We start from the raw sequence: 12,439 nt of genomic DNA on the forward strand, positions 1-12,439 counted from the left end.
TGTCATATTTTCCTTATCCATTCATCAGTTGATGGATGCTAATGTTGTTTCCATTTTTGGGCTACAATGGTGAATGATGCGGTAATAGACATGGGAGTGCCAACTTCTCTTCAACAGGTGGATCCCATTCTCCTTGAACACATGCCCAGGAGTGGGACTGTTGGATCATGTGATAGCTCCACCTTTATTTTCTTGAGGAATCCCGTACTCTTTTCCATATTGGTTGTATTAATTTAGATTCCCACCAACAGTGTGCAAAGTTTCCTTTTTCTCCACATCCGTGCAAACTTGAGAAGAGCCAATCTCACTAAAGTGACTGAATATCTCAGTGTAGCTTCAATTTGCATTTCTCTGATGAAGGGTGATGCTGAAAAATTTTTGCATGCTTTTGGCCATTTGTGTGTCTTCCTTTGAGAAATGTCTGTTAGATCTATTGCTAGTTTTTAATTGGATGGTTTGATTTCTGCTGTTGAATTATCTGTGATCTTTATATATATCCTGGATATTAATCCCTTGTCAGATGCACAACTTGCAAACATTTTCTCCCATTCTGTGGATTGTCTCTTCAGTCTCTCAGTCGATTCTTTGGCTATGCTAAAGCACTTTAGTTTGATGAAACCCCAAGTGTCTGTTTTCTCTTATTTTTCTTGTGTTTATGGAGACTGATTCAGAAAATCCTTGTCCATTCTATTGTCCTGGGGTGTTGTCCTTATTCTTTATTCCAACAGTCTAAAAGCTTCAGGTCTAACATTTAGGTCTTTAATCCTTTATGAGGTTGTTTTCTAAAGATTTCTTTACTTACGTATTTTAAAGACAGAATGATGGGGGTGAGGACAGGGAAAAGGGAAGTGGGAGGGAGGGAGGGAAAGAGAGAGAGAAAGAGAGAGAGAGAGAGGACAATACAGCAAATGTGTATTTCCCTGTTAGAAGAGAGCACTTCCATATACTGGTTTACCTCCCCAACAGGCTGCAACAGCTGGGCTGGACCAGACTGAAGCCAGCAGTGTGGAACTCCATGTAGGAGTCCTACAAGCACTAGGCCCATCATCCATTGTCTTCTCAAGCTTATGGGCAGGAAGAAGAATCAGAAGCAGAGGAACTGGGACCTGAACCAGCACCCTATTATGAGCCGGTGATGTCCCAAGTGAAGGCTTAACCTGCTGTGCCACAACACCTGCCCCAAGCTGGTGAGAGATAGAGGTCTATCTTCATTCTGATGGGTGTTTGTGTCCAGTTTTCCCTATATCATTTATTTTAAAAGACTATTCTTTTTCAAATGCAACTTTTTCTAGCACCTTTTTCAAAAATCACTTAGCCCCAGATGTGTGGGTTTCCATCGACAGTATCTATTCTATTCTGTTAGTCTGTGGATCTGCTTTTTGGCCATACCATGCTGCTTTGATTATTGTAGCTTTATAATACATTTAAAGTCAGGTAATACAGTGCCTCTTGCTTTGTCTTTTTTCTCAAGATCACTTTAGCCATTTGGGATCTTTTGTGGATACATACAAATTTCAGTAGTGTTTTAACTAGCTCTATGAAAAAAATCATTGAGATTTTTCTAGGAATTGCACTTAATCTGTAAACTGCCTTGGCAGTATACACATTATAACAATACTGCTTTGCCAATTCATGAACATGAAATGTCTATCCATTTCTTCTAAAATTCCTTTCACCAATAGTTTAAGGTTGTCTTTCTAACTCCTTTTCAATTGATTGATTATATTTACTCCCAGGTATTTTATTTGTATGTGTGTAACCATTTTTATTTTTATTTTTATTTTTTTTGACAGGCAGAGTTAGACAGTGAGAGAGAGAGAGACAGAAAGGTCTTCCTTTCCATTAGTTCACCCCCCAAATGGCTGCTACGGCAGGCGCGCTACACCCATCCAAAGCCAGGAGCCCAGGTGCTTCCTCCTGGTCTCCCATGAGGGTGCAGGGCCCAAGCACTTGGGCCATCCTCCACTGCCTTCCCGGGCCACAGCAGAGAGCTGGACTGGAAGAGGAGCAACAGGGACAGAATCCGGCACCCCAACTGGGACTAGAACCCAGGGTGCCGGCGCTGCAGGCAGAGGATTAGCTTAGTGAGCTGCAGCGCCAGCCAATGTGTGTAACCATTTAAAATGGAATTATTTTCTTGATTTTTTAGATGACTCATTAACGTAAAAAAATGTAGCCATCTCAAGTGTGTTTGCTCACTCATGACTCCGAACGCCATTCATATCTACATTATGACAGTAGGCAGAGATAAACAGGAAGAGAAAAGAAATCCTCTGTTATGCAAGGATAATTACTGGAAGGTGCACAAATTGTCTCCATTGACATTGTGGCCAGAATCTAGTCCCACGGCAGCAGTCCAAGCTGCGAGGATGGGGAAGGGAATGACCATCTATTCTATAGAAGAAGTGGAGAGTGATGAGAGCCAGTGTTGTGGCACAGCAGGTTAAGCCACTGCCTGTGATGCCCGTCATCCCATATAAGCACTTGTGCACCCCCGTGGGTGACCCGGATGAAGCCCTGGTCAATGCAACCATTTGGGGAGTGAAGCAGTGGATGGAAGATCTCTTTCTATCTGTCTCCTCATTCTCTGTAAGTTTGCCTTTCACCTAATTAATAAATCTTTTAAAAAAAAAAAAAAAAGAAATATAAGCTTCTATTCTGTAGACAGTGTCACAGACAGCAGAAAAGAAACTGAAGTCCATATGAAACATGAAATGATGTGCATAACAAACTAGTAATGGTCTGTTTAGCTAAAAGCTCAGTTTTGTCTAAGTCCCACTACTCTCTCCATTTTATAGTCTCACCATTTATTCCCACACAAACTAACTATTTTTCTAGTCCCAAATCTTCATTTAAACATCTGTGATTTCAAAGCATGAGAGTGTATGTGAGAGGGCAAACACATTAGGGCCATCCATACTGAATTCCCCAGTATCTAAGTCTTTTTTTTTTCCTCGACAGGCAGAGTTGACAGTTAGAGAGAGAGAGAGACAGAGAGAAAGGTCTTCCTTTACCGTTGGTTCACCCCCCCAAATGGCCACCATGGCCGGTGCACTGCAACCGGCTCACCAAGCCAATCTGAAGCCAGGAACCAGGTGCTTCTCCTGGTCTCCCATGCAGGTACAGGGCCCAAGGACTTGAGCCATCATCCTCCACTGCACTCCAAGGCCACAGCAGAGAGCTGGACTGGAAGAGGAGCAACCCGGACAGAATCCGGCGCCCCGACCAGGACTAGAACCTGGGGTACTGGTGCCGCAGGTGGAGGATTAGCATATTGAGCCACTGTGCCTGCTGCAGTATCTTAGTGTAAACTAGATTCTCTTCAATTACAAATGTTGTCTTGCAAAATGCTTGCTGTCTGGGGAGAACAGTTGTATAGCATATGAATTGGTGATCCTTTGGGAGGTGGTGGTTTGGGATCTTACACCCTTCTGAGAGTTCTTCGGAGTCTTCAGATAATTTCCTTCTGGGCACAGAAAGCATACACACTCCAATAGATCAAGAGCAGATATTTTTATATGGCACTGTGTATAATACCTTGACGTGGAGTCAACCCAGAAATAAGCAAACTGTAGGAACCGGGGTACTTAATGCACTAGTCTGACTGCAATAAAATAGGTAATCAAACCACTTCCAGGATTGCCAATGATAGGTAAGAAAAGGAAATTGGGATTGTGGGGTGGAATGGGATTGATTCAGAGAGGCAATGCATAGCAATGTACTCAGTTCAGCACAAGATAAAAGAGGGAATTACTAGGGCACAGATGATGCTGTCCTTGTGAATTTGTGTCTATATCTTTTCAAGATATTTTTGTGTTTACAATAAATGATTGCATTGTCATGGTTTACTGTGAATCTTTCTAAGGAATCAAAAAATGAAAACAACCGATGTTTTTAAAGTTAAAAATAGCACTTCCAACATATTAGAGGTATTGTAACTCAAGTTTGTTAAATTTTACCAGTTAAATTTTTCTTTCCCAAATATTTATATTTTGATTTGAGAAAAACAGCGAAAGAAGATAAATGCAATGCAATGATAATTTACAATTGGAGAGCTTTAAAATTTTTAGATGTAACTGAAATTCAGAATATCTAATACAACTGAACATTCACAGGCCCAACTTCTAATGGTTTCATAATGTGAATTTTATTCATTTATGTAGTGTATGTTAGGGGATAACTGCTGTGTATGATTATTGAAGTCAGACAAAGGAAAGTTACACCATGACAAGTTTATTTAGGTTTCTAATGTACATGGATTCCTATAATTTTTGCCTATAATTTTATTTCATAATGTGAATTTTATTCATTTATGTAGCATATGTTTAGGGATAATTGCTGTGTTTGATTGCTGAAGTCAGACAAAGGAATGTTACAACATGATAAAACCTTTATTTAGGTTTTTATGTGCATGAATTCCTATAATTTTTGCCACTGAGCATTTTGTGTAATGCAGAGAATTCTACAGTGGATTGCTTCACAGTAATCTGAAAGTGAAGGAAATGCCCAAGAGAAGAAAGAGACACTACGTTCACTAATTGTGACAACAAATTATTTTTTAGCTGTCTGCTGTGCACAGACTTAGTTACTTTTAGTTAATCCACAAGAAATACTCTGCAAGCTTTGTAGTATAAAGAAACAAGTAGTTTATTTAAGTAGCAAATTTTAAGAAGCAGGGGAGAGAGAGAGAGAGAAAACGGGGTGCGGGGGAGTCCCCAAGAGCAGGGGACTCAACCCGGGAATTTACCACTAGACAATCTTCACACAGCACCGGAAAAGGATCCATACTGAGAACCAAACATCATCAGTAATCATCACGGGCACGTTCAACGTTCAGCATGACTGTGAGTTCCCCGGGATGGAACAGAAGCAGCAGAGGCTTGCTCTGGCTCCCTCTTAAAGCCCCCAAGGACAAGGGTGGCCCATTGCCAAGATTTTAGGCAAGCAGTACGTCCTGTCTCCAATCTTGGCCAGAGAGCCGAGATACGAAGCATGCCCACCTGTTTATCAGAAACATTCCTTTATCCTCCTCCGTGGGAACTGGCCAGGCTCCCAAGGAGCAAGAGAAGGTCATCCGGCAGACAAGTTACTTGTTTACCAGAGCCGAACCTAGATACAAGCCTCTTCATTCTAAAAATTTGTCCTTACACTAATGTATGCCCATATAATTTTTTTAAAGATTTGTTTTTATTTATTTAAAGGAAAAGTCACACATACACACACACATAGACACACACACACAGATCTTTAATCCTTTGATTCATTTCCCACATGCCTGGCTAAAGCCAGGAGCCTGGAACTCCATCCAGGTCTCCCATGTGGGTGACAGGGGCCCAAGCACTTGACCCATCCTCTGCTGCCTTCCCAGCTATGCTAGCATGGAGCTGGATTAGAAGCCAAGCAACTGGGACCTGAACTGGTACTCCAGTATGGAATGCCGATGTCACAGACGGTGACTTAACCCACAGTGCTACCACACTGGTCCCATCTTCAGTTAACCTTAATCTTGAAATGTTATGGATTTGATTCCCTCTACAACTCTTAACTGCATCCTTCCACTTTTATCTTCATGACCACTGATTTATTCAGACCCATATTTTTTTGCTTGTATCATTACAACAAGTTCCTAACTGGTTGCTGTGTTCCTACTCAAACCAATTTCTCCTCATGGTATTCTAGCATCTCAGCATTTCCATTCATTCCAAAATGCAAATTAGATATTATTTACATGTTTTATTAACATATAAGTACTTCAAAGACTTTATGGAGAAATGGAAAAAATGTTCATTTTGGTGCAAAGAAATTTTGTAATAATTTCATATGATGGGTCTTCATTAAAATGCATATTTGAAAAAAAAATGTGTTGGATTTCATTTTTGGCACCAAAATAAATTACCATTTATTTCCATTTTTTTCTTATTTTACTTGTTATTAATAAAAAGAGAACAGATTTTATGTATTTCATGGCACAATTCCACAATTTCTCTGTGTACTTTTTGAGCCCCCTTGTACGTGGTTTACATAGCAGAGCTCAGTGTGTTCATTCTGCGGAAGCCTCGCAGAGACAGAGAGACAGGGGGTCTGTACTGCATTTCTGTTCAGGCTCTTCCTCTTCTGCAGAATCTCTGTTCTTTACCTCCCTCTAGGACCTATCTTAGAATGCAGTTTTTCTCTGTAAATTCCTCTCAATGCTTGGATACAGTTTTTATTTGTCCTTATGTGTTTAGTTTTGTGCACATGTGTGCCTTCTTAATCATAATATGTGTTTTAGAGGTTGGAAATAATCATCCTCAAGACAGAAAACATTGTCTTTTACAGTGCTATGTGGAGTAAAAACTTCATTGTTTTATGCACGTGATGGTGAAGACATCTGGAAAAGAATTTCTTTAGAATGAATGTTAATCTTAATCCCCATCTCCAATTTACTGGCTCTCAAACCTGAATAACTTTGTAGAAAAGTTATCCACTATTTGTAATATATGTTTAATGAATGCCAACTGGACAATTGAACATTCTTCTAATAGGGAAATATACACTTGTAATCTTCTCAGCAATATTCTTTGATTTATTATGCATTTGAAATGTTTCAAATACTCCTGTTTTAGACCATACCAAACTCACAATTATTCATGTTTTCTCTCTTTATTATAGAAAAACAACAAAAAAAGTTAGTATGAAGACTATAAGAAGGAAATTTCATTGGTAAGCATTTTGTCCTTATAATTTATTCTTATTAATTTATATTTATTTTTCTAATTTACATTAATTTTTTCCTGTAGCTCGATGTCCTATCTGTCCTATCTCTAAAAATTCTTATCTAAGTTTCCAGATAGTTTTCTCTTTTTTGCATCTCTCACTTAGTACCATTTCATAAACTCATATTTCTCATGCTTCTATATTCCTGTATTTTTCTTCATGTTGCCCATTCCATTCTCAGAACTGTAACCTCAGAGGGATCCACAGAGGCTTGCAATAGACACACACATCACCACCCTGTTCCTGATGATTTGAGGTACAGGCTGGGAAGGGTGGGAGGTGACAGCAGCAGTCAAGGTGTTGTTCTTATTAAGAACAGCAAATGAAATTTATTCCTAAGCAACATTTTCACTTATCTGAAATTGGATCATTTTAGCCATGAAGATAAGTAAAAAAACTATCAGACTGTTGTGTTGGATTGTGTTAATAAAAAAGTAAATGTATACTAGCAAAATGTTCATTAATGATGACAAGTCTGTCTGTCTTTGTGCAAAATATGGATTGAAGTACTTCAAATGAAAGGTTTAATATTAATATTATATTATATATATTATATATTATTATATATTATATATTATTATATATTATATATTATATTGTATATATTATAGTATAATATTAATGGTTTAATAAATGGTTTCATATGCAAAACTTTTATTCAGTTAAATTTTAAAAAGCAACAGGAAAAGATGTGCCTTCCTAATATGTATAATCTAAAGAAAAATAGAATTAGCTTTCTTTAAATTCCTTCTGCTTTATTTACATAAAGCAAAGAAAAATTATACTGTTGTATAGATTATTATCTAGCACAATTGTGGGTTAAGATTATTAGTCTACATTAAGATATTCTCAAAAAGCAAATCATTCTTCTTTGTGGCATATCCAATTTAAAACATGGATCAGCAGCATATTGCACTATCGTAAAAACCACGTTGTTAATGTTAAATTTCAATACTAGTCATCCCTGGGATTTTTCCACTGAGATGATTATTGTTATATGTCACCTATTCAGACTTGGTAAGTGTCAGAGGACGTCATGGGAAACCACACAAGACTGACAGCGTTCATCCTGGCAGGTTTGACTGACGACCCAGAGTGGAAAGTTGCCCTCTTTGCCTTCCTACTTCTCACCTATCTGCTAAGCGTCACGGGCAACCTGACCATCATCATCCTCACGCTGGTGGACACTCATCTGAAGACGCCCATGTATTTTTTCCTTCGGAACTTTTCTTTCTTAGAAATTTCCTACACTACGACGTGCATCCCCAAACTGCTCGCTGTGATGGCCACCGGGGACAAGACCATTTCCTATAACAGCTGCGTCACCCAGGTGTTCTTCGCCTTCCTGCTGGGAGCCTCGGAGTTCTACCTGCTGGCGGCCATGTCCTGCGACCGCTACGTGGCCATCTGCAAGCCGCTGCGCTACACCACCATCATGAGCAGCCAAGTCTGCACGGCGCTCGTCCTCGGCTGCTGGGTCGCTGGTTTCCTCGTCATCTTCCCACCGCTGCTCTTAGGACTGCATCTTGACTTCTGTGCCTCCAACGTGGTTGACCATTTCTACTGCGACACCACTCCCCTCCTGCAGCTCTCCTGCACAGATACGCGGACCCTGGAGAGGATGGGGTTTGCCTCGGCGCTGGTGACTCTCTTGGTCACGCTGGCCGTGGTGCTGGTGTCATACGTTTGTATCGCCCAGACAATTCTAAAAATCCCTTCAACCAGTCAGAGGAAGAAGGCAGTTTCCACGTGCTCCTCGCACGTGATTGTCCTATCCCTGTCCTACGGCAGTTGCATCTTCATGTATGTCAAACCGTCCATGAAACAGCGGGTCTCTGTTGCAAAGGGGATCTCAGTGCTCAATACCTCAGTCGCTCCACTTCTGAACCCTTTCATCTACACATTGCGCAATAAGCAGGTGAAAGTTGCCTTCATTAATGTGATGCATAGGGTTGTCTCCCTGGCAAGAAAATGATTATCCTCTGACTTTATATAAAGGGAATGAGGGAAGCGTCGGAAATACTATTAATAGCAGTTCCTGCCGGCCCCCAGTGGCTCAATAGGCTAATCCTCCACCTGTGGTGCCAGTACCCCAGGTTCTAGTCCCGGGCGGGAAGCCGGATTCTGGCCCGGTCGCTCCTCTTCCAGTCCAGCTCTCTGCTGTGGCCTGGGAGTGCAGTGGAGGATGGCCCAAGTGCTTGGGCCCTGCACTTGCATGGGAGACCAGGAGAAGCACCTGGCTCCTGGCTTTGGATCAGCACGGTGCACCAGCCTCAGCGGCCATTGGAGGGTGAACCAACGGTAAAGGAAGACTTTTCTCTGTCTCTCTCTCTCACTATCCACTCTGCCTGTCAAAAAAAAAATAGTAGTTCCAAGACAATATTTTCACCTTTTTTATGCCTTTTTGTTGCCTTTATATTAATTTTAGGTGTTTTCAAGTTATATTTTTAAATAAAATATCTCATCTGCAAAGCATTTTTTAAAAAGTTTGAGTCTTTCTGTTTTATTATTTTATTTTACTCTATTATGGATGCTGATATGAGTCCCAGCTGCTCCACTTCTGATCCAGCTCCCTGCTAATGGCCTGGGAAAACCAGTGGAAGATGGTCCAAGTGTCTGAGCCCCTGCCCACGTGGGGGAACTGGATGAAGCTCCTGGCTTCCAGCTTTGACCTGCCCCAGTGCTGGTTGTTTCAGCCATTTGAGGAGTGAATCAGTGGATGGAAGACCTCTATCTCTCTCCCTATCTTTCTCCCTATCTCTCTCCCTCTGTGTGTGTGTGTGTGTGTGTGTGTGTGTGTGTGTCTCCTTCTCTCTCTGTAAATCAAAATAAATCTGTTATAAAAGAAAGAACTTTTGAAGAACCAAACGCAAATCAAATGTGAGAGGTCTTTCTGGTGTTATTTATGGATCTTTCTAGGAAGGTACATCTGATTTTTGTGGATATTTAAGCAGGTTCTCAAAGGACAGGAAGAGATGAGACAGGTATTCCAGGCAGATGGGAGGAGCCTAAATAAAAGTGAATGGCTCAGGCCGGCGCCGCGGCTCACTAGGCTAATCCTCCGCCTAGCGGCGCCGGCACACCGGGTTCTAGTCCCGGTCGGGGCGCCGGATTCTGTCCCGGTTGCCCCTCTTCCAGGCCAGCCCTCTGCTGTGGCCAGGGAGTGCAGTGGAGGATGGCCCAGGTGCTTGGGCCCTGCACCCCATGGGAGACCAGGAAAAGCACCTGGCTCCTGGCTCCTGCCATCGGATCAGCGCGGTGCGCGGGCCGCAGCGCGCCAGCCGCGGCGGCCATTGGAGGGTGAACCAACGGCAAAAGGAAGACCTTTCTCTCTGTCTCTCTCTCTCACTGTCCACTCTGCCTGTCAAAAAAAATAAAAAAAAAAAAAAGTGAATGGCTCAAGCATGGCTTGGTTGGAAACAATTAATTGAATTCTTCTATTTAATCATCTTTATAAAATCATAGACGAGTGGAAAGAAAAAGTCCCTCTGCTTGCAGTTGTGGACTCTAGCACATCTAGGTCATCACGAAGAATACATTATATAATCTTGTCACTTACACAGACCATCTCAGTGGAAACATTGATACCAATGTAGGATTTCACAATGTGTTCACTAGAATTTTATCAAATCAAACCATTGATTTGTCCTGATTCAACTATCACATCCACCATCTATCCCTGTAGGAGAGTTTATCAAATTACCCCCTTTTCTATAATTTATACTTATTTACTTATGTTGCATATTATAACTTTTCAAATTATGACATAGTACAATATGAAAATTAACCATGGGATATTTTTGCTTTCTGTATCTTGCAGAAAAGTATCAAACACAAGCAAAGAATTCTTATGGTAACTGGAATTCAGGAGCATCATTTCCCAAGGGATTGTGAAATTGTCTGTTACGTGTGTACACACACACACACACTTTTGCTTCTTTGAAATATTTCTCCATGTTTTCCCATAATATTATTATGTATCCCACATAAACTTTTTTCAAAATCCTATCTGTATAGCCAAGAACTTAGAAACAGAAAAAAATGATATTTTAAGTGAGTATGAAAAGTGGGAATATAGCATTTGCAGCAATTCAGGTGCAACTGAATACTAACAAATAATTTAGGCAAAGAAAGACAAACAATGCATGTTCTTACTTATATTTGGAAACTAGAAAATTGATATCATACAAGTATAGAACCAAACAGCCATTACTAGAACTTGAAAGGATGTGGAGGAGGGAAGGATTGAAAGTACATGGTTATGGGGACGGTTCCATAGCGCACTAGCTTGATCCTCTGCCTGTGGTGCCAGCATCCCATGTGGCGCTGGTTCTAGTCCCGGTTGCTCCTCTTCCAGTCCAGCTCTCTGCTGTGGCCTGGGAGGGCAGTGGAGGATGGCCCAAGTCCTTGGGCCCCTGCACCCGCATGGGAGACCAGGAGAGAACACCTGGCTCCTGGCTTCAGAGTGGCATAGTTCCGGCCATTGCGGCCATTTGGGGAGTGAAGCAACAGAAGGAAGACCTTTCTCTCTGTCTCTCTCTTTCACTGTCTGTAACTGTACCTGTCAAATAAATAAATAAATAAATCTTTAAAAAAAGAAAGTAGATGTTTAATGGGTAAATGGTACAGTAGAATAGCATGAATAACTCCCAATATTCTATATTACACTAGGGAAACTTGTTGACAATAATTACCTTTTTTAAAAAATATTTTATTTATTTATTTGATAGAGTTACAGAAAGTGAGAGGAAGAGACAGAGAGAAAAGTCTCCCACTCTCTGGTTGACTCGCCAAATGGCCGAAACGGCCAGAGCTGTGCCGATCCGAAGCCAGGAAACAGGAGCTTCTTCCAAGTCTCCCACGTGGGTGCAGGGGCCTAAGGACTTGGGCCATCTTCAACTGCTTTCCCAGGCCATAGTAGAGAGCTGGATCATAAGTGGAGTAGCTGGGACTTGAACCGGTGTCCATATGGGATGTTGGCCCTGCAGGCAGAGGCTTTACCCACTACACCACAGCGTGGGCCCTGGTGCTATCTTTTTCATAGGATTTATCTTTTTATCCACTTCTTACCTTTGTAAATTCTTCCTCAGAATCTCACTTCAGTAATGGCCAAAATAGCAGAAATGAATATGAATTCAACACCTGGCTAAGTTAAAGTGACAAGTTTAAAATGTTTAGCTTAACAATGTCTATAACTTTCTCAGCTTATTTTATTTATTTATTTATTTATTTATTTATTTATTTATTTTTGACAGGCAGAGTAGACAGTGAGAGAGAGAGAGACAGAGAGAAAGGTCTTCCTTACCGTTGGTTCATCACCCAGTGGCCACTGTGGCCAGCACACCGTGCCGATCCGAAGCCAGGAGCCAGGTGCTTCTCCTGGTCTCCCATGGGGTGTAGGGCCCAAGTACTTGGGCCATCCTCCACTGCACTCCCGGGCCACAGCACAGAGCTGGCCTGGAAGAGGGGCAACCAGGACAGAATCCAGCGCCCCGCCCGGGACTAGAACCTGGTGTTCGGGCACCGCAGGCGGAGGATTATCCAATTGAGCCGCAGCACCGGCCCAACTTATTTTTTATTGCTGGTGTTGTGTGATTTGTTTTTGTTACCATCATTGTTGCTTAGACAAGGGTGGCAGATGTTTGGAAATGTAATGTTTATCCTTAGTTAGCTTTTGTTTTAC

The 12,439-nt window shown here is 41.5% G+C and overlaps 1 protein-coding gene across 1 annotated transcript; it reads left to right on the forward strand.

Annotated features, from left to right (window-relative positions):
• Positions 1–7,773: 7,773 nt before the first annotated feature.
• LOC100343041 (olfactory receptor 6C74-like) lies at positions 7,774–8,731 on the forward strand. Its single transcript, XM_002711046.4, has one exon. It carries the CDS (start codon positions 7,793–7,795, stop codon positions 8,729–8,731), a length of 939 nt encoding a protein of 312 aa, XP_002711092.2. The 5' UTR covers positions 7,774–7,792.
• Positions 8,732–12,439: the final 3,708 nt, after the last annotated feature.

This window comes from Oryctolagus cuniculus, chromosome 11, assembly GCF_051225735.1.
Source record: "Oryctolagus cuniculus isolate XC-2025 breed Fujian yellow rabbit chromosome 11, ASM5122573v1, whole genome shotgun sequence".
NCBI classification, from domain to species: Eukaryota; Metazoa; Chordata; class Mammalia; order Lagomorpha; family Leporidae; genus Oryctolagus; species Oryctolagus cuniculus.

Excerpts from the sequence above, each read along its gene's own strand:
- LOC100343041 (XM_002711046.4), top strand. The coding sequence starts at position 7,793 with ATGGGAAACCACACAAGACTGACAGCGTTCATCCTGGCAGGTTTGACT.